The 22,750-nt window shown below is 33.0% G+C and overlaps 1 protein-coding gene across 1 annotated transcript; it reads left to right on the top strand.

Annotated features, from left to right (window-relative positions):
• The first annotated feature begins 380 nt into the window (after positions 1 to 380).
• On the top strand, positions 381 to 20,178 carry LOC138316182 (Iroquois homeobox protein 6a-like). The gene is made up of 6 exons (XM_069257746.1): positions 381 to 627; positions 8,748 to 8,978; positions 13,646 to 13,767; positions 14,043 to 14,350; positions 18,168 to 18,755; positions 19,659 to 20,178. The coding sequence occupies exons 1-6, from the start codon at positions 565 to 567 to the stop codon at positions 19,676 to 19,678; spliced, it is 1,332 nt and encodes a 443-aa protein (XP_069113847.1). The 5' UTR covers positions 381 to 564; the 3' UTR covers positions 19,679 to 20,178.
• The last annotated feature ends 2,572 nt before the right edge of the window (positions 20,179 to 22,750 follow it).

The following is a 22,750-nucleotide window of genomic DNA, read 5'->3' as shown; positions in this document are numbered from 1 at the left end:
TGACCTTGCTACCCTACCATTGTAAGCCGATGTAGTAGGCGCTGACGCCAAGCGCCTTGGGCAGTCTGGCGCTCATCGGCCGAAAAATTGAATTGCTTAGCAATACAATACCTGCTTTACTATTGTCCACTCATTCAACGGTTTTAATCTAATATTATGTCAATATCTAATTTATATCTAAACAAAAACTGTGTTTAAAACCACAACGCAGAATAACCTCGTTCATGATAGAGCATTATAAACGTGTTACAAATGATATATAGGAAAGCTCTAGATCTGTTCGCTACTCTACCCGACCGCCTATTAGCTACCCGACTGTAAAGGGGCGGAGTCTACCTGTCAGTGGGCGTGGCGTCAATGACAGGAACCAATGCTCCTAAGACTTGAGATGGTATGGAGTTAGGAACAGTGCCCCTCCCCATCGTGTTTTGACACCTCTCTGTTAGATGGAGGTGAAGACGTGTGAGATATTAGAATACAAACATAATCGGTCGTTAGGCTTGTCACTGACTATACACCAAGCTCATCTTTTATACACATACAACCTGGCTCTGTAAACCTAACATGGCGTTTGCTGCCCATTTTGGCTTCTCACCTCCATCATCCGGGGCTTTACAAGCACAACAGGTAAGTCAGCATCCTCATCTTATGTACATCATCTCCTTATCATCACCGCTCTAGAAGTGATCACCATCCCCTTCATAATTATCCTCGTTATCGGAAAGGGGTATCATCGCTCTATTTATAGTGGAGTAATTATCTATTTATCCCTCGTTCTATCCATTGTCATCTCAGTTGTTTAACTATACAACAGCTTAAAACCTAACTAGCACGTGTACAATGTATGCACAGAGTAAGCGATAACAGAAACACATATGTGTCGGGTGATAAGTAGTCTTCAGATAATTGAACAATGAACTTTAAATCAATACTTTTGTCTTTGTATGTGAATCAAAGAGTTTGACAAAAACACCTCTTGTAAATTATAAAAAAGGTAATAACATTATAAACCAACATAATGGTGTGCCAATCAATTGTTTAGTTTCAAATTATTAAAAAAGGGAAAGGTGATACTTAAATAAAATGTGATAATAATTCCAAATAACTTTATACACGTAGAAATGACCAAGCGTTATACCATATCAAACAATTTAATGTTTAATATAATTCATTAAAATATCTACACTAAATTAAAGGCAATTTGAAAGATAAAAAATATCAAAGATAAATTGTTAATTCTTTTCAATAACTAATCCAGGAAATACGAAGGAAATCGTAATAATTTAATGACGAAAAAAAACACGGAAAGAAAACAACACAAGTTCCAGTATTTTTTACATTACAATTTACAACATTATATACTATGATGTTTTTTTTAGATAACGAACGTTAACTTACATTATCAATTTATTTAGTTAAATTAGGAAGCCGGTTGGAATTGACTCTAGGTCTATGGTTCGTACTATAGCTGATTATATCAGTCTATAGGATATCGAGCCGTCAATGAAGTCATTTCGGTTTCAAGTATAACTGAATTTTTTATTGTTGTAAAAGTAGAAATAAATTAACAACATGGGTTATTATCATAATAATGTTCATTATATTTAAACATTTAAACATTTAAACAAAGCCTAGATTTCTTAATATTTAAACCATAGTTTATACTTACCAAATGTTATGGCAAAAGTTTCACTTTTGAAAAAAAAGTAATGTGTTTAAACAAAAAAATGAAACATTGACGTCACTCTAAAACGTTTTTGTGTCTGTGACACTATTATAATGATACAAAAGTAAGTATTGAAATGTTTAAATATGTTTAGATAGACCATCAGTGATAATCGAGTCTACGGTGACTTACCACTCGTAATTCTGCAACAATATTCACTTTCGTTTGATCTGGTCTTAGTACCTATATTTTTACCTATGGACAAGTAAGAAAAAATACATGATATAGAAACATTAATATTTTATCAAATGAAATTTATCTACTTATCGCTAATTATATTGAATTATGAATCATTTGCACGTTTTAATTTTTCGCCAATGATATTCAGAACATTATGGCTCTTTGGCACATTCTTATGTTTTCAAAGGCTCAGAAATTGTTCAAGTCACGAATTTAGTGGCCTTCCATTGTCGATGCAGTTGACCCTTAATAAAAATTGCTGATGGGGGTCCTGGAGAGATGAAACTAATGTGATCTAGTTAAACTATTTCACCATCATTGTCACTCAAAGAAAAAAAATCGGGGTAAAATCTTATCTCGAAATAAATCTACAGTACAACTGAAGAGTCCGTATACATAATTATTATATTTCACACACTATTTTCTATAAGTGGTATGGGAGGGTTATAAGTACAGATATATAGTATCTTGAACGCCTTTTGAACAACATGGCTACATTGTTATATCGATTGTTTGACATATGTTACACAAATTATTAATTATCCAGCATTATAGGTGTTATTTCATGATTGTCTGATTATAATCGCAAATTTACTGTACGCTTACACTATCAAATATTTCAATTATTGCAAATCAAGCAAATATGATTTGCTTAATTGGCAAGCTTAATCGGCAACATTAGCGATACTTATCAGAAAGAAAGAGCATTGTCATAAAATCACCGTCTGATACTATAAAGGAACTTTACTTAGCTGATACGATTCCTGTGACGATATTTGGATTAAAGTGTTGTCAGCCTTTATCAATCATCTTTAAGGTATCAACTGTAATGCAATTACAAACTTTGTTTCGATTGACAATTCTGCAACGAAGATTTTTCTACATATTTTATCTCATTCTTTCATATTCAGGGCCTAAATATGTTGGAACTTAGAATTATTTCCTTAAATTCAGAAAGAAGTAATAAGTTTAGCTATGTGCAATTTATCGTTAGCAAGATTAGACAGTTTGTCTTTCATATCTGCTGTTAATCTTTAATATTGGACATAACAAACAACTAAACATGGATTGCACCTCCTTCATATAACATAGATTGACTGTACTTCATGTATATTCCATAACACATCGTACGACCTACATCTTTTTATTTTACTATCGATACATCTGATAAATCTACTTTACATTACGGACTTGAAACACATACAGTGTGGATTTTTTTCAATTTCTTTGCAAATCCAATAGATTATTTTTAACGATTAGGAAGCAACATTTAATGAGATATTGCCATAATAACACAATCGTAATGTAGTTTGTCTCCTTTGTCCATCTTATGTGATAGGCATACATTGAAAAGTGCTAGAATGACTACTGCAGATGGGAGAGGGTTTCATATAACTTAGAGAATCTTGTGTCCAGTCCCATCATTAAAATTACATTAAAATTACAGAAATAGTTTAAACTTACTATATCAACCTAATTTATGGCGAAAACGTTATATTTTAAATTAACATATTTGAAGTATTAATTAAGTTATTTTGCTTCGTACTGCTATTAACAAACATGTACTTAATTAATAACTCTAATGCCTGGCAGTAGAGCATGAGACGCGTAGACATAAACAAATCACTATTATCTTTCTCTTTGCAAAAAAGTATATCTACTCTTCATATATCTAATTTTAATTTTATCCCCCAGTATATAATTAGTTAGTATGACAAGGCGAACCCGGCCTGTGTATACGTAGTCCTATTATATAAACTTGTGTAAGAGTTGTGTTCGACCACAGGTCAGTGATACCCACTAGCTGTAGTAATCTACAGTCTCTAGAAATAATAATAGAGATAAGGTGAACTTATATTTAGTGATCATTCTAAATTTCTAATTCTAATTTTAACGATTGATCTAAATTTTGCACAGTAATAAATTAACAATTATCTAATTTTACATTTGAATATCTATGTCTAACCAAAGTTTTTTAACTGTTAATTCACTACGATATATTCTGACATGACACACGTACATCTAGTAATACTGAATTATTTTCTTTATAAAAATCAGAAGAAATTATTTTCCTTAAATAATAAAATCTGCCATTATTTGTTGTACAATGATAGAAATAAAACGGAAAAAGTAAGCAAAAGACATAATAAAATTTAGATTGACCCCAAAATACAAACCTTACTTATATAATCAATGTAGTAAATACACTAATTAGGCAGACATGATAATCATATACTTAACTTTTGGATATGATATTATCTATGAAATTAGCGAAGAATTCTTCTAAAATATTTTTCAATCTCAAATAATGTTGGTATATTGTATTCTAGTTAAAGGGGGAGGGGCAATTACGCAAACAATTTTTGTTAATGTACATAAAGCTGACTTTGTTTTGGAATATGATCCCTATGTAGCATTTTTTCATATTGATTCCATATCTAATACATAAAATGTATTTACATGTATATCAGAGCTTTATATCAAAGTGGCAGTGTATGATACTTCAGTTAGAAATATCTACATCTAACTGATAAACTGTCCATATAAAAGTTAAAACATATTGATAAATTGTCATTATACATATATGTAGGTTTACACATATTCTACACAAAAGTGTATATTTCAAACTTATTGACTTACAAACTTAAATCTTAGTAAATATGTTTATTATATTAATACAGTTTCGTATGAAACACAACACAATTTTGAAATAACCTCATTATACCCTATATCTGTTTCGTATAACTGATGCAATTTCTGGGTAAATTGTGTGTGTGTGTGTGTTTTTTTTAATTTTATTTAAGGTTTGTGGAACATTTAATATATCGTAACCAATACATTAACATTAAACATCATCATAAATAAATAATTATTTTTTCTTTGTTTTCATACCAAATCTGGATTTCTGATTAGCCAATACGTTTTTGCAAACCAGTAAGAAAAAAGAAAAAATCAGAGTTTGCAAACAATTTTTTTCATACCCCGATAAAATTAAAAAAAAAATCGTGACATCAATGCTTAAATAATAAATTAATGTAAAATTGACGAACAACCCGTGTTTAACTTGGAAAACTACAACTATACATATCGATTATATTATTCATTTTAAAATGGTAACATGTCGGTTAGTACCATACATGTTGGTTTATATCATACCTATTTTGGCAGAACTTTAGGATATCACAGGCTCGTGCTTAAAGATACGACGTGGATCGGTATATATATACTCTATTTTAGGATCTATTTTATGATAATTTATCATAACCTCTAGTAAGTTATCGTATTTGCAGATTGATATTAATGTTTTCGTATTAAAGTATTTTTTATCTTTCTTATTTTTATTTCATTTTTGATAGTTTTATACAACCAAGTTAATTCTGCTATCGGAAAGTGAGAAAAGTTTGATGGGGTTTACGTTGTCGTGCGTTTTAAATGAAACAAACTATTTTGAAACTAGAAAATTGATTTAATTGAAAAAATCAATGAGTTTAAATTTACTATTGACATTTGTTAAACTATTGACTTATTATGTTGCGGGTTTGATTCCCGTACTCAAATGATTATAACGTCTGAATAGACTCAACGATAAAGGGCATTAGCGAGACGGATTCATAAGCTTTGGATAGATTAATGATACCATTCTTACCCAATGTCCCTGTAGCAAGGCACTGTAACAGTAGATAAAATATCTCCATTTTATTTCCAAAGTGACAGTAATATTGCTAAGTGTTATCAAATATGAATACAGCTGTACGGTAATAAGATAATAATAACGGATAACAACAAGCGCCACCACATAAGTACACTGATCTGTCATAGTCATATCACCCGAGATATCTTTGGTAATATACTCTCCGTAATATAAGATAGGCAATATTATTTAATGGATTTATTTTCTCACGGAAATGTATGATTCCATATTTTGTAGTCAGGTGTGAACCCATTATAACCTACAAATGTACCTTATCAACAAAGTCGACTTCAACTTTAATTCTATGGGTAGATATTTTAGTATTACTGAACGTTACATGTATACCGTATAGCTGGCTATTTTTACGGGTCTTTTTTTTACTAAAAGCAAGAAAATTAAGCTCTAACGGGGTTTTAAAAATTTGCGATTTAGCTATAAGGATATATATTTCATCAATTTCTCAATATTTCAGCAATGTCCCGCGAAATCTTGAAAATATCGCATAATTAACCGGCAACATATGATACGCCACTAAATAATGACTATTTACGTACTTTTTAATGGTTATACTGGTTCACAGTAGATTCGTCTTCTAGAAGCAAATTAACAATTTTTTTTAATATAACTGGGAGTATTTGCATTTTTAGATAATAATTACTATAAATCAGTTGTTTATCAGTCATTTGTTAGTGATCAAATAAATATTTCATGAAAGTTGAGACGAAAGTTGTACTGAAGAATTTTACCGATGACAACACAAATATATAAGGGGTAAGTTTAATTGTGCACGATGGTTGCAGGGTATTGTAAAAGAGGTCGTTACACCATCACAATATACTCAGTAAGGATATTGGTTAACTACAGCTACCGTATGTCATTGCGTCACATACGAAACATTTTTAATACAAACATTAAAATGACTTTTTACTTTTTTTATTGTTATCATACTTAATCTTTAATTTGTCTGTATGTGCTACCATATAAAGCTATGATTACAAATAGAGTAGAAATGTACATTATTGAAATATCTGCACAGTTATACGTTAGTCTGGATAAGTGTAATGCTATATACATTTTATCTATTGTATATACACCATAGTCACCCGGTCACGGTGTACGTAGACATCATCGTAGAATTGAAATTAAGTATTTTTATGAAGATCTGTTAAGTGGTGTTCGCTAATGGCGATGCTATACGGCGACATAGTTTGTATAACAGGACTGTAACGATAGGAAAATCATCAGCTATAAAAACTGACACTTAAATGCATCAAGATCCAGTGTTCCTTAAACTGATGTTCATCGCAATGATTCTAATGTAGACATCCAATAGACAGATGCAAATCACACCATTGTCGCCGCACATGTTTACATCTCTACAAAATCATTTAAATAAGATGCTTCTTGGCAATTTAAATGGGTCTTAATGGATATATTTGATAATGTAAACCTTCCACTGAAGATATGTATGCGAGATATTATAAATGATTTGTGCAACTCATCATTGTCAATAACTTGTATTAGTCAGCCAAGCGAAGGAGGTAAAAACCCGGGTACAATGTAGTAAAAGGCTAGCTGTATCTACCCAGTAATGAGGAAATTAGCCGAATTGATAGATTTGCTATGTTTGATATCGGTGGTTTATGGTATAAGGTCTGCTATATAATAGTTATATCAGATCTGTGTATAGTGCCCTGAGTGTAGCGTTAACAACATGTTTTATTTATTGACTACAAATGTAACCACATTAAATAGTGTGTTCACCGGCAAATTGTCACAGCCTTCTTCACGACAAATGGCAGTGAACGGCACTTATCAAAATAATTTCATTTTTGCAGTCCATTTTTAAATTCTAAATTCCATTAAAAATGTTTTCGTACTTGATATTTTAGTAGATAGTCCCGTTATCTCTGTGGAGTATTTTAAATCTCGTACACAGATCGATTTGGAAGATCGGCCCCACTAAAATGTCGTCACACACACAGCATTAACACCACTAAGTAACACAATGTTTCGATTAGACGAATTGACTTGTTAATATGGAATGTTTGGTTCAGCAGTTGTAATTGACGCCGCGATATCATCTGATATAGTCATCACTATCCATTTCACTGGTATGAATACGTAATGAGTTTACTTATTGAGTCATAATTCACATGTTAAAAAGTTGCCATAATTCTGCTTTTGTATCGTGTTGACAATGTCATGATATCAATAGAAATGCCGACTATCTGAATACTTATATCCCATGCTTGATAACATTATATATTCACGCACATAGCATTTATAATGCTCGTTATAAATGAATAGCAAAGAAAAAACACACGAGGATAGCAGGTTAATTTTGTTCACAAGTACTTTTTACATTCTTCAAAATCGACGTAAAAACTTTTACTCAATGGTATAATTATTTGTATGTATAAAAAATCAAATATAACACTTGTTAACAACAACAACAACTATATCAAAGCAAGGATTTCAAATTACAAATGCAGTACCTTCTTTTATTTTGATAATATGCACATTCCAAATGATCACGAAGAAGTTACTTGCACTGCATTGCTTTAATATCAGCTGACGTCAGGTGGTTTGTTAATGTCGATGCTTTCTGTCCTATTGTTGAATTATGGTATTTGTCGTCCCATGTGATAGTCGATCCTTTAACAGATTTATGAAATCATGTTCTTTTTTGTTTTTGTTTTTCCAAATTGAATCTGCATTAGATGTAGATTGTCTTACTAATGTTGATAATGATGTTATATGATATTGAAATAAAAACCACACTGGCACGACAGTGTTAGGGGTTCGATGACATGTGCAGTGGCCACATCTGTTACGTCCATGGTTTTGAACAACCATTACATCAATCAATCCATTACCTCAAGTATGATTACCTTGCCATAGATTTGAAAAACTTCGTATATATTTTTTCTGTATATTGGGATTAGATTCTATATCTATAACGACATCTGATGATGGTACAGATGTATTATCATAACAATGGTAATTATTAAATGTGTTTTGTGACCGTCCTTAACACGTTATTTTGTTTGTTCATTTTGTAAATTCAGATCGCCTTGAATTTGAGCTTTTTTTGTCCACACTGTCATTATCAATAAATGTTTTACTGGAGATTTCTACAAATTTCAGCTGATGCTTTCAACAAAGACAACTGGCAGTCAGTCCTCTCCGGGGGTGGTGGATGGTGGGCGTGGTTTAATACCAGCAGAGGGGCGTGCCGTAATGCCGGGAGAGGGGCTACCCGTCGGAGCTGCCATACCATATTTGTCACGAATGGCTGGTTTGCCAGAGAGTGTTTATGCCCAGGCCACTATGAGCCCACCAGGCTCCGGAATAGAACCCTCGGCCTTCTATGCCCTGGTAAGATACCATTGTCGAGAACAAGAACTGTTTAAAAAGTGATACAACAAAATATCTTGTTAATCCAGTTTAGTAAATTATTTCTGGACTTACATAATTGTTATATACCGAGTCGTCATTGTAAAACATAGCATAGCATACTCATAGCATTTAATCATAAACATTTCATATCTAGGTTAAATACAAAAGAGAGAAAACCTGAACAAAATAGGTAGAAATTGATACTGTAGTTATACTAAATGCACGATAATTACTCTCGTAATATTAATAGCATGAACATGGAAATGTCAACATGGACATGTGTTTCTCAGTCGTGTCGGTTTCGTTTCGTGTGATAAACCACTAATGCGGTATGCAAATTGTTGTTTTGAGATGATACATTTGATGCAAATGAAGTATTCTTACATTAATGACAATGCTTTGTAATCATTTTTCGATAAAAAGCATCTTGTACATGGAAATCGACACAAATATTCGGCCGATGCAGAGATGGGGCCCCGGCAAGGGGCAATTATTGCAGCATCGCATTCGTCGTATTTTACATCAACCGAATCATGAAGGTTAAATACAAATAATCGTAACATAAATTTCCCATTTAAAACCACACGAAAACGTTCCATAGAACGTCCATGCATGTAGCTGTCACAGATATGAAAATAAATTAGCTCATACATGGATATTTTACAAGTACAATATATGTGTTCAATTATTCGTGTAGTTTTTTTGCAGAGATTTAATTAAATTATCTATGTCTCTGGTTTTTTTTTTTTTTTTTTTTGTAAACAATATTTGAGTTCTGGAGAGAGATGACATGAATGTCCAGCTGGAAGGAAAGAAACTTTTATGATGTATATGTATCGTACAATGTATATATGTAAACGTACATTCCATGTAGCAGCTATAGAATTACAACTAGGAAATTCTCTCAAACATTGATAATATTTAATTCTTTACATTCATGTAGGCCTATGCTGTGAGAATTAACACATCATATATATATTTCCAGAAAACATATAGGCCAACATGTATGTTACTTTCCTTTTCTGTTGTTTCCTGTTCTTTTTTGTGCTCTGGAGAAAAAGATGATTGAGTTGAAGAAAAGTAATTAATTAAGAGAAATGTGTACCACAGTACTTTGTCTGTAGCCGAGGGGTTCTATACTGTTTTAATAGTCCAGTAATTAATAATTAAATTGAAAATTTCAAAATTAAGATGAAATTGTAAATTCCATTTTTGAATGAAGTGGTTCCCCTCCTTTGAGAGTACACAGTGTGTATACCCTTTTTGGTTTTTAGGAATAATACCTGAATAGGAACCTGAAATAACATGACAATCAATCAGGTATGTGTGTGTTGTTGGGGGGGGGGGGGGCTAAAAGACAGAAGAATCATGAGGTTGGGAAGTTGTAACTTGAGTGGGGGGTTGAAATATAGAATAGCTACAGATAACTGGAAGTGGAAGGGTGCTTTATCATTGATCTGGTCATTGCATATTTGGGGTTTACATGGCTTTTTTTTTGGTTATTTAGTCTCATTGATTTTGGAGCAATTTTGAATCCATATGGTACTGTATATCTTTCTTTTTTCCATGTGTAGCTATTTCTTCTGTATTTCACCCTTCGCCCAAGTCACAACTTCCCAATAGGTACCACTTTTTTGTTTAGAACTCAAATCAAAGACAGATGTACATAGTACTACATACTACATTTTAGTCTTTGTGTTTGTAATCACTGTTACTACAGTATTAATACATAAATGGTCTATGTACAAGTTACACATAGACAATAAATGTGAAATTTGGTTCAGACAAAAAGATTTTTAACATTTCAGATAACTTGCTAGTTTTATGGTTTTATTTATATGTTGAGTCTACTCTCTTGTAAAGTAGAATTTAGAAATCCTAAGACAATGGTATCTATATAGCTATATGTAAAAAAATCCTTATATTTTAAAAGTAATTGAAAAGCTATCTCACAAGCCCTGACAAACAAATGGGCAGGCATATGGATGCAAGAATTATAATCACTGGATCTAGAGGACTAAAATAAACAAATATTTCTACAAAGTTAAACAATGAAAAAGTATTGCATCATAATTTTATTTAATGATTACAGTTGAAAGGAACATTTAATAAATTAATACTGTTTAAATGTTCTATTCATGATCTTCTAGGTCCATATTGGAAAAGTTTACTTTCAAGAGCACTCAAATCAACATTCTTCAGTCTTCATATGATGCTAATTGTATGTATATGTATACATACACTTGTATACAGGTCCAAGGGATGAACTTTCTGTATTCATGTCAATATGCATGCATGGTGCCTGAAAAAAAGAACCAACAATTTTTTATATCTGTTGAATGTGACAAAAATTGAAATGATCAATTTCAAATATATATAAATGAATAAATGTAGGTTCATTCTACAGTTGTTTTTTTTTATTTTAGAGAAAACATTTTATAAGTTGTGAATGTGTCACTGATGCATTTGATAGAATAAAATATTGTTTCAAAAAAGATACAAAAATCATTATCTATAGTTCCAACAAAAATTCAGAATAATTATAAATGATACATGGCTGCAGTACCAGAAATATATATATACATGTATATATGTTTCTGGCAGTACATACACATGTACAAAACACTATTTATTATTATGACCAGAAATAATACTGTATGTGTCCCTCCAAATATATCTAAAGAACAAGCTAAAACCTACATGTACATATGTATATGTGAATATCAGAACATATACAATACAATTTTACCAATTAACCTACAATGTAAATCCTATATACAATGTATGTGTACAACACTACCAGAACATGTACAGAACAAAAATTTACAAATTAAAAATCTATAAATATATTACATCAGAACTGTATGAATTGATCGGTAGCATAATATTATAGATTAATTGAAACAAATCTTAGCTTGATAATGCACTAGCGGTTACATTCTAACTGTACATGCATTACAACGGTACATTTTATAAATATACAGGGCATTCATTACCCCTAAAGAGGCCCCACTAAAGAACCGCTATTTACCCCAGGGTTACGTTTTACGCGATTGGGGAACAGGTATGAAACATGTGACCATATGTGACCACTCATTTATGAAAAAAATACTGCTAGGGACTATTTACATAATGATCAAAATACGAAGACTCACTCACTATCAGCTGAGCAGGGAGTACCGGGTAGTAGGCCTAGGTACGTACAGTAGCGGTCCGGAGCCGCGTGCTCGTTTGAACTGTTCTCTTCACTATAACAAGTTGTATTAACACTGTCCATGCGTTGTAATGTTTACCGAGTCAGTTGTTGGGATTGTCGCTGCTCCATTGCCTTTCCTTTCGCATTTTAGGTGAGTCAGTTGGTTGTTTTGGCGGAAACATTTTGGTTCAAAACTACGGTAGCCATGTTTTGTTTACTACGGAGAGTGGTGGGTGTTGCGCATGCGTTAAGGTTGAACTGCACTCATAGCCGGTCGGGAGGACTTTTAGGATTCCCATAGATATTATTATTTTCTTCGCATGTACAGCGATTTTGACGGAAAGTTTTATTTTTCTAATTCATAAGAAATTATACCGGATATATTAATACCATTTTTACCGATTTTACAGTCACTTGCCCGACTATTCGCTTTAATAGCATGAACACAGTCAATATAACTTGGACGATTTATTATAAATGTAAAAATCCATTTCATATAGTAAGTAAGTAATATATATTATTAATAAGTTTCTTCCTTTGTAATAGTCATATTAATTATTATACCGTTTTAGTATGAAAACCTTGCCATTTATTGAAGAAAAAGTCAGTATACCGTTTTATTGCCATTCAATACCCAAAATTCTCATGTGCCATTTGACAAAAATATCGCACAAATTAACAATTCACTTCGTACATAATGATAAAAAACACCAATATTGTATACTGAATCAGTGCAATTTGAAAAAAAACCCAAATTATTTAATGGATAAGCGAAGTATCAAACGTTTCGACACATTAACGCGAATACAATTAATGTAAAATCGATTTAAACTAAGATTCCGTGCAACCACAACACAACGATGTCGTATGGATCGAATGCGCAATCAACCTAATTACATTTATCGCAAGCTTTCAATAAATGCGACATCATTGTAAAATTAAATTACATTTTACTGACTATGAAATGACGCTTTTTTAGATGTCTGATTATTTCTGTAAATTAAAATGAATTTATAAATAGGAAAATAATAGATATTAAATAGATATTAAAATGTTAAATTAGAAATAAGAATAAAATATTTATTAAATTGCTTTTTCAAATATTACAGAATTTTGACTCAATTAATATCATTTCATTATATTTTTTTTGCTACAATTATTTTACGTATATATGCTTAATTATAATAGTAACCATTTAAAACGTTCCATATATTATTACATAGGACTCTGTGATATAAATACAATTTTGTCTTTATTGACTTATTAATGGTGCTTAATTATGAGAAATGGACTAAGGCAAGATCTTGTGAATGGTTATGATTTAAAGGCACATTTACATGATATTAATATACAAAATAGAGAACACCACTTTAATATGCCACTTTTGTTTACATGTTTCAATGTCAGATGTAGATATAGAAACAATAACGTTTGTGTGAACTTTTTTTAGAATGGAGCCGCTCAGGGGTTGTCTGTTGACCGATCACATGAACTTTGGAAGAACCTACATCATCAATCTCCCGTTCTGTACCCATTTGATCCAATGTTAGCTACACACCCATATGGTGCTTTGTAAGTATGCAATGATTTTCTTTTAAATTAACATACATACAAAGTAAACAAAGTATTATTATAGTATATTTGTATTGTTTTAATTTTGAATTTTTAAGACATATAAATCAGACCATAATATAAGATAATTTTATTCGAAAAGCGATTCGAGATTTCCTACACATTACCACAAATGACCTATTCTAGCGCAAAAGCTAGAAAACAAGAAACATAATAGAAAATATCATATACTGCAATATGACTACAAATTGATTAAACAAATTTCATGTTTGCAGTTATGGTGGGTTCGATCTTAACAACGCTGCCCGTAGGAAGAACGCCACACGTGAAACAACTAGTGCCCTGAAAGCCTGGTTATATGAACATAGAAAGAACCCCTATCCTACCAAAGGCGAGAAAATCATGCTCGCCATCATTACAAAGATGACCCTTACACAGGTCAGCACGTGGTTCGCTAACGCCAGAAGGAGGCTGAAAAAGGAAAGCAAGGTTGGATGGAGCAAAGACAAAGATACCGATGATAATGATGATAGTGACATCGACGTAGATGGAAGAGGCACAGGCGATGACTCTGACGATGAAGGTATTAAACGATTATCTACATAAATATTGTCATTTATTCTGGCTAACCCACAAAATCACATATGTCTTACAAATGCATTTTACTATCGGACATATCCCCATCACATTAAAGTTTAGCTTTCCCATTCCATCTGATTACAATAAAAAAATCCCTGGAACATAATACGTCAGATAGAAGACGGATGGGTCGTCTCCAGACGTGGAAGTTGGTGTCTATCCATCAGTAGACACGGAGGTGAAGGGTTGTGGTGAAGATCATGTGAGGTTGTCACAGTTACTTTTTCAGACCAGGGATTTATGTTTCCTGGTATAATCTGAATGCCTACTTGTTTAATTAAAACTTTAATCTGGACCTGATCGCCTGTTCGTTGGCAGCAGATGCCTGCAATGAATGGTAAGTCAGTGATGTAAACTTGCTCCGACGACATTCGACACTAATGCATGTATTTTGGACATAAGAAATTTGTAATTGGAGCACCTAGTTCGATTTATCAAACGGGTGTCTTTTTAACAATGAAAGGCCGCGAGTAACTCGCACCTATTTAGGAAAGCAGACACCTTTAGTCAATAAGAAGATAAACGCTTGTACACACCTCAACGGCAGGAGTAGCGCGGGGCCCAATGACAGGCGATGTTATCGGCCACATTTCCTCTTTGTACGTCATAGTGTAACTCTGCCAGCCTACTACCTTGAAACGTTTCATAAATTTTATGAGCTAGTATTATTCTTTCAAGATATAATATTACAACAAATTATGCGATAAGTATCTTGTCAGAGGAGATGTCCGCATAAATTGAATATCTGTCATACTGAGGTGTCATCTAGCACATTTAAAGCATTGCATATAAAGCCCTAACTATTAATTCTTTTCATTAAACAGGCGTGGGGCATATGGTCCCATTCTGTAAGTCCTTCACATAAACATCTTTTGTACAAGAAATACACACATTTAATGTCTCTAAAATATGATATCTTTCTTTGACGTTTAGAAAGTATGTTTACCACCTACCGGTAGAGAAGCTACATTTGAGAAATGTGTGGTGGTGTATCATTTTTCAGCAGTAGGGATCTCTGTTAGGAGCTCAGACATACTGTCCCCTATAGATAGGAGGAGTGACACTTAATCCCCTCATACAACTTACCTACCGTATTCATGTAAACTAAACTATTCAAATATCTTTTTCAGCACATCAACGCGAAAGTAACTTCAGCTAATCATTACATATGAAGTTGAGATGGAGTAATACCTAAATAAATTGAATTCCTGCTATTTTTGTTTATATGTTTTAGATAGATAAAAACGTTTATCTTATTTTGATCTTATCAATCATTTACACAAACATACTAGCACTTATAGGAGATACATTGTATCCAAAGCTAAGACACCTGAATCATATCGCGCTTTGCTTTCTTGCGACTAATGTCCCCTTTAGAAAGAATTATGTCATGATTTTGTTAAAACTAAATGCGAAATTAATACAAACACAACCTTATCAATGAGCTTTATTCAAGAGACCTAATGAGATAAAAATACTTTGAAAACGAACATAATGTTTTGACAGAAAAACACTACCTTGCGGTGACTTGATCTCTTCCATCTGAATTTGCTGCGTTGTTTGGACATCATATGACTTCACAAGTCTTACTCTGTTAACGATATACTTTTTATACTGTTTTAAGTACTAGCACATTCTTAGCCACACCGCTGTTTGTACGATGTTCTGGTAAATGCCCCATTATTTGTAATCATACTGACAAGGTCATTTTTATTTTGAAAAATAACTATTCATTTGATTTTAGCATTTTAAAACGACAAGAACTCCATCAGGAGTACACATAATGGAAATTTCAGCTAGTACAGAAGAAACAGAAAATTATGCCCCTGAAGAGCAAGCGTTCTCTCTGTAAAATACCATATTATTGTATAGAATTTATCAAAGTTATGTTCTTTCAATGACAACATTTCTTCCTTTATTTTCTCCTTACTTATATAGTCTAAATGATTGATGTAAATCAGATAGGCAAATCAACAACTACCGAAAAAATGATACATTATGTTTACGCAGAAAAAATGACGAATGATGAATAAACATGCATGTTAAATCCATAAATTTTATGACCAACTCAAGTACGCTATCTGAATATATTACACCTATTAAGAATCCACCTCAGATCCTAAACTGTATTTTTATTCTCATTGCCATCAATGTTATTTCTACCTCCTACCAAGAGCTCAACTATCGACTATTCACCTAGACCACTCATAGACACATTACAGATCCTTCTCGTTACTGACACCCCAATATCATTTAAAATGTCAAGAGGTAAAAAATCTATGTAAGGCGAACCCATGACAGGACTACAGATGTAAAACTAATAAACATTTAATGACACAAAGACTAGCGGATCAGAAAACCATCTCCCTAATTTTGTAGAAGATTTTTGGCCAGTACACAATGCATTTCGGAGAATTATGGCAATATTCATGATCGCCATCTTGAATTCATTTCCATTTTTAATAGTTGTAATCCTAACCGTCCATTGTGAGAGAATCTGTAGATAAGATCTCAAGATGAAATGGGGACAGACAAACTAGCTAGCGCGGTGATAGTCTTCAGTATTCACCGGTGCTATCACACAAGGCGACTGATATTTCATGTGTTAAAATCAAGATATCATTTGATAGCACGGGCTATCCCCTCGTGTCATGGCCCTCCCAACAATGCCGAACATGAGATTTTCCGCAGCCGAATGAGTTTGTATTTAATACGGAATACTTAATAGGATCACCGCCGCATTATCGCACTTAAAGCATCACAAAATGGTCCGTAGGATAAAATTGCATAACATATGTTTTGTGCATTAAATTACATTGAAATACCACTGGTAAAAAGCATTAATTCAATCAAGATCAAACTTGACGCATATATCAATTTATCTTCACATTTTATTGAATATTAATCATACTTTCATGCTGCTTGGAATTATTGCCGGATTGAGTGTCCGTTACCCGTGCTGGGGTTTAGACGGATCATGTCAGTTTAGTAGGAGTAAACGACTTGATCGTTCGAACCTGAGCCTCAGTTTGGTGCCCATGTCCGTTTATCTACGGGACCATCAACCCCAGTGTGTAGGGTTACAGATAATAGTAAATACGTCCGTGTCATGTCACCCGGCCAAATCATTGGACCGCGACAAACACCACACGGTCATCTCAGCTACAGCCAGGGAAAACTAACTCCAATATTACATTAATTTCCCATACAATCAGTGACGCATTTGTATGAAGCATTTTTACTCGACATCAAATGTTGTCAAATTCATTGTCAAATTCATGTATATTTTAAATATATACATGCATGTTTAAAAGGTTTATAAAATATTAAGAATATTAAGTTATAATTATGAAATAATTACTCGCACTTGTTATCGGCACTTCTCGTTATTTGCATTGGCTGATATGCATGTAGTTGTACGTAAAGCTTTAAATTTAATTGATCAAATTTAAAATTATTTTTATTGCAGATATAGTAGTGCAATGAATGCATGAAAACCCCTTCCCATCCTCCCCTAAAATGATTTTATAGTTTCATATCATTAAATGTATAGATTTTATTACAAGGCATTAATTGTTTATAGCAATTACAATTCATACGTACCGTCATAATAGTTTGGGTTAACTTACCTAAGTGAAATGTTCCTGTACAAAAAGCAGTCAATATGTTCAAAAGGACGATATTCGACATGAAGTAAATATATTTGAATGACTACAATACTGTCTTGCCTTTTACTATAATATTCTTTATTTGTGTTTCAGGTAAAGGGAAACTGATAAGCGGAGTTCCCAGACACTTCCGTGACGATGAGGATGGCGACGTACAAGTTACCACATCTGATATTTCAGACGTGTCTGACACAGACGAGGATAGGTGTCCAAGACCAAACCCAAATGCAGCTCAAATTAACCAATCAAATCCACTGTTTCTGAACTTTAGTAGAGCGACTGAAACATCTCCTCTATTCATGCCTCATCGATACTTATCACAATCGGTTGTTTCTAGGAATACCACGTCACATTCAACGGCATCAAATAGTAATAATCCATTAAACCCAAAGCCAAAAATCTGGTCGATTGCAGACTTTGTAAACACGTCAAATAAAGGCACAAACAGTAGTGATAATGTGAATGACGAAAGTTGCGAAACTGTATCTCAACAAAATCTTAGTCCAGCAACGACTGACGATAGAAAATTCTCCACCGGAAGTGACGTTTCATTAATAGAGCGACCAATCAAACATACGCACAAGTATAAAGAAAGTGAAAGTACACAAGGCAAGGCACTAAACTTATCGATGGGCGAAAAAGAAAAATTAGAAGATAATCAATCAACGCAACAACATACAGGTAAGCAATCGAACAATTATTCATTCGAAAAACAGCATTCATTTTGTTTTCAATCAAAAGGGAAATACGGATCTCTTTAATTCTCATCTCAGCGAGAGTTCAGCCTGCCTATGCATGTGTATTTCAAAACGAAGATTGTGAACATTTTTTTCTATACTGTCCTTTATACGTCAACCCAAAACGGCTTCTTTTTAATTCTATTTTGGAACTTTATTATAATATACCACTGACAACACAAACATTTTTAAATGACTCTAAAAGATACGATATTAACATTAATAAAGCTATACTTAATAAATTCAGTGCTTTGTCAGAGATACCAATAGATTTCGTTGAATTACGTTGAATATCTCGTAAAATCTTTTTTTTCAATTTGCAATGATATAAACTAGGAGATATTTTGTATTTGATGTTTATCAATGTCCTACTTGATGTTTTAGAATTTCATCATCATTAGATAAAATAGCAATTGGCATTATTTAAGTTTATATACACAATGTATATATATATATATATATTGATTTATATGTACTGGTAATATGTAAGAAGATGGCATGTATAGGCATGTTGCCTGTTGCCCAATTTCGATTGTCTTTAACTTATAAATATTTTGATATGAAAAAGGAAACTAATTGTTTGCTATCAACCATAGCATACACAACCATTATTCCTCTATAGTATTATGTTGCTTTAATTTAGAAAAAATGAAATTCTGTGCAGTATGAAAACAAAACAGCATAACATTTATACAAGTTGTAATGTAAAACACGTGTAATGCAAAATGAACAAATAAGGAATTAATTCAAACAAAAACTAAAAGACCAGCAGTTTGCAGCGAACCTGTTGGTACCATGAAACGTCGTGTTAATTCATTGATAACTTACAACATCTTATTATTTACAGATTCCGACTCCAGTACCTAACATCCAGGAAATAATATAGGAGTGTGAGCCGGTGTATATTTAGACCACGTGTGTGGGAGACAAACCATCAGGCTAAACTTTTTCAAAATGACCACTGAACTATTGATGCTGATTATCGAAGACGAGACACGTGTGAAATATTGAACGAGTGTCATCATTAATGAGATGCAGTGTAATTTAAACATTTGTGAGTTTTTGTTGCTACGTATTAATACAAGTGTGTGTTCTGAACTTGAAAGTATTGAACTTTATCCAAAAACAGACAGTTAATTGATGACGGGCATTAGTCAGTGTTTTCATGTTTGCGCAATACATGCATGTGAGGATAATACAACTCCTTACAGTGGCATTTTAACATTAACTATATGCAATCAAAATTAATATTGGACAATTGTGATGCTGAGTACAGTGCTAACGGAATACAGACTCGGTATGACAGTGAATCTATGCACATATATACTCTATTTATTGAATAAACCTCAACTGTTTATGTATTGATATCGGCATTGATTTGTTATTATCTGATGTGTCAGTATTATTGCAAAAAAATGTCGTACTTAATTCAGCCACGTAAAACAAGAAAATATCGGCGACATATCTGTAGACCGGTAGTTCTATTCGTTTTTATTGACAGAATGTAATCGATAATTCCTATCTAACTTTAGAGACACAGGACAGCGGTCATTGGAAAAATCATTTCACCCGAACCCACTACTATCTACCCAAAATTTAAATGATTCTGCTAAACAAGTATATACTATTACACAATTAATAATGTAAAAAACTAATACAATATCTTTATCCAGCATTCCGAAACACTATCGGTACCAATACATTTTTAAAGTTTTCCAAATGTTTTCATGGTCTGTAAATAGCCCTATAATGACATTAAAATCAACCAGTATCTAAAACAATAGCATCTATTAAATTAGTCAAAATAAATATTCAAAGGAAAGTAAACGGTCATCTGACTATTGGCACAAAGCAACATAGTCACAATATACAGTAGTGGCTAACAATTAAGGCGATTCAAGGAACACCCTCGTTGAAGCTGTACGTTTCTGAAATATTTGATGACTTTGACTTTCATTCATTTCAACAAGCTTGGTAGCCCTAGTCATCTTAGCTGCTGCAGGCCCAATATCAGGTGTCTAGTTCTCATAGTTATTAGAAGTCATTTCAATATTTTAGCCTATTTCACCCCTGTGACCTTGAAAGGCCATCAAGGTCATTCATTTGAATAATTTGTTTCTACAGATGTTACACTATAGATATCGTTGTAACCCATTCAAGGATTAAAGAGGAGTCAAATTTTAAAACCAAATTTCAGCAAAGTTCCCATTTTGGCGTCCCACCGTTCTGTCCCCGGGTCCTTTCCGTAAAATTTGATTGTCCTCCCCTAATGATGTTTCATGACAAATATGGTTAAAATCCACTCAATGGTTATAAAGGAGGAGTAGGCTTTTTAATAAAAAAAATCAACATAGTTCTCATTTTGGAGCCCCCATAACTCAGTCCATAGGTCTTGCAACAGACTCGTTTATATAAAATATGACTTTCCCCAACAAATGATGTTTCTTACCAATTGTGGTTGTAATCCACTCTAGGGTTAAGGAGATGTAGGATTTTCAAGCTAAATTTCATCAAAGTTTCCCTTCTGAGCCCCGTCTCTCTGTCACCATGGATCGAATGTGGTTCGCTTATATAAAATATAATTTTCTTCCCCTATCGATGTTTCACATCAAATATGGTTGAAATCCACGTAAGGGTGAAGAAGGAGAAGGATTTAAAAGCTAAATCTAAGTAGAATTACCCCTTCTGAGCCCCTCACCTCTGTCCCTTGTGGTCAAACCTAACTAATTTATATAAAATATGATTGTCTTCTCAATGATGTTCCACACTAATTTTGGTTCAGACAAAACATGGTTGTAATCCACGCAAGGGTTAAGGAGGAATAGGATTTCAAAGCTAAAAGAAAGAAAAAATCTTCTTTTTGAGCCCCGCCCCTCTCCCTCTAGAATTCGGAGCGGGCTCATGTATATAAGATATGATTATCGTTTCCCAACAATGTTTCAAACAAAATTTGATTGCCATCCATCCAAGGGTTAAAGATGAGTAGGATTTTAAATCTAAAATTAAGAAAATTTCCCCTTTTAGTGACCCACCCCACAGCCCCTAGGGGTCGGACTAGGCTCATTTATATAAAATGTGATTGCCATTTGTCATAGATGTTTTAAACTAAATATTGTTGAAATCCGCTTTTGTTAAGGAGGAGTAGCGTTTATTAATGCTAAAGTTTACGCACGACGGACGGTGATGACTATAGGTCATCCTGACCCTTTTGGTCAGATGACCTAATAAATGGGACTGTAATGAGTTGCCTAGACAAATTATTAAGATTTTGATTTGATTGATTTACATATACTTAGAAAAGCACCTAACATTTATATAAGTTACTTGCAGAACACAGACAAATGGAGAGACTTGCTTTATCTATCGGTTATTATTTAATAGTGTACATTCCAATTGTATACGTAAATAATCCTGACACATAAACAGTTAAGTAATCCAAACCGTGTGTGGAGTAGAAATTCATGTCTTCCTTGTGTGTCTGTTAAAACCAACGCCACAAACCTATACCAAAATTAGACTAAGTACCCATCTTCAATCAGTATTCGATGGCTACAATGAAACCATTTTCAGAGGAACTGACGACGCCAGAGGAAAATCAAATATAAAATACATATATAACTTGATAAACAATTTTCCAGATCTCACGAGTCAAATTACGGCATTAAACCTTAAAAATAAGGTTTTCCTAAAGTCAAACCATAAGTACATATTTACCTGATAAATTAGCAAAGTGGAAATGTGATATATTTTATATTTATATCAAAGTATATGTCATGCTATTATCGTGCTTAAGATAAGCAATTAATAACTTCGTGGATTGTAAGCACTATGAGGATGGTTCTGGGTTCTGCACCTGGTCGAGACACAACACAGTCTTTAAAATTTAGACCGGGTTCTGTTCGCTGTCTTTGGATTCATGTTCCAGTGAGATTGCACTAT

Source organism: Argopecten irradians, chromosome 2, assembly GCF_041381155.1.
Source record: "Argopecten irradians isolate NY chromosome 2, Ai_NY, whole genome shotgun sequence".
NCBI lineage: Eukaryota > Metazoa > Mollusca > Bivalvia > Pectinida > Pectinidae > Argopecten > Argopecten irradians.
This window is presented reverse-complemented; position numbering and strand designations above follow the sequence as displayed.

Bases quoted from the DNA above. Each gene is read 5' to 3' on its own strand.
- LOC138316182 (XM_069257746.1), top strand. From the start codon at position 565: ATGGCGTTTGCTGCCCATTTTGGCTTCTCACCTCCATCATCCGGGGCT. The intron at 13,768-14,042 runs GTAAGTATGCAA...TCATGTTTGCAG, and splicing joins ACACACCCATATGGTGCTTT to TTATGGTGGGTTCGATCTTA. The intron at 14,351-18,167 runs GTATTAAACGAT...TTTGTGTTTCAG, and splicing joins CGATGACTCTGACGATGAAG to GTAAAGGGAAACTGATAAGC.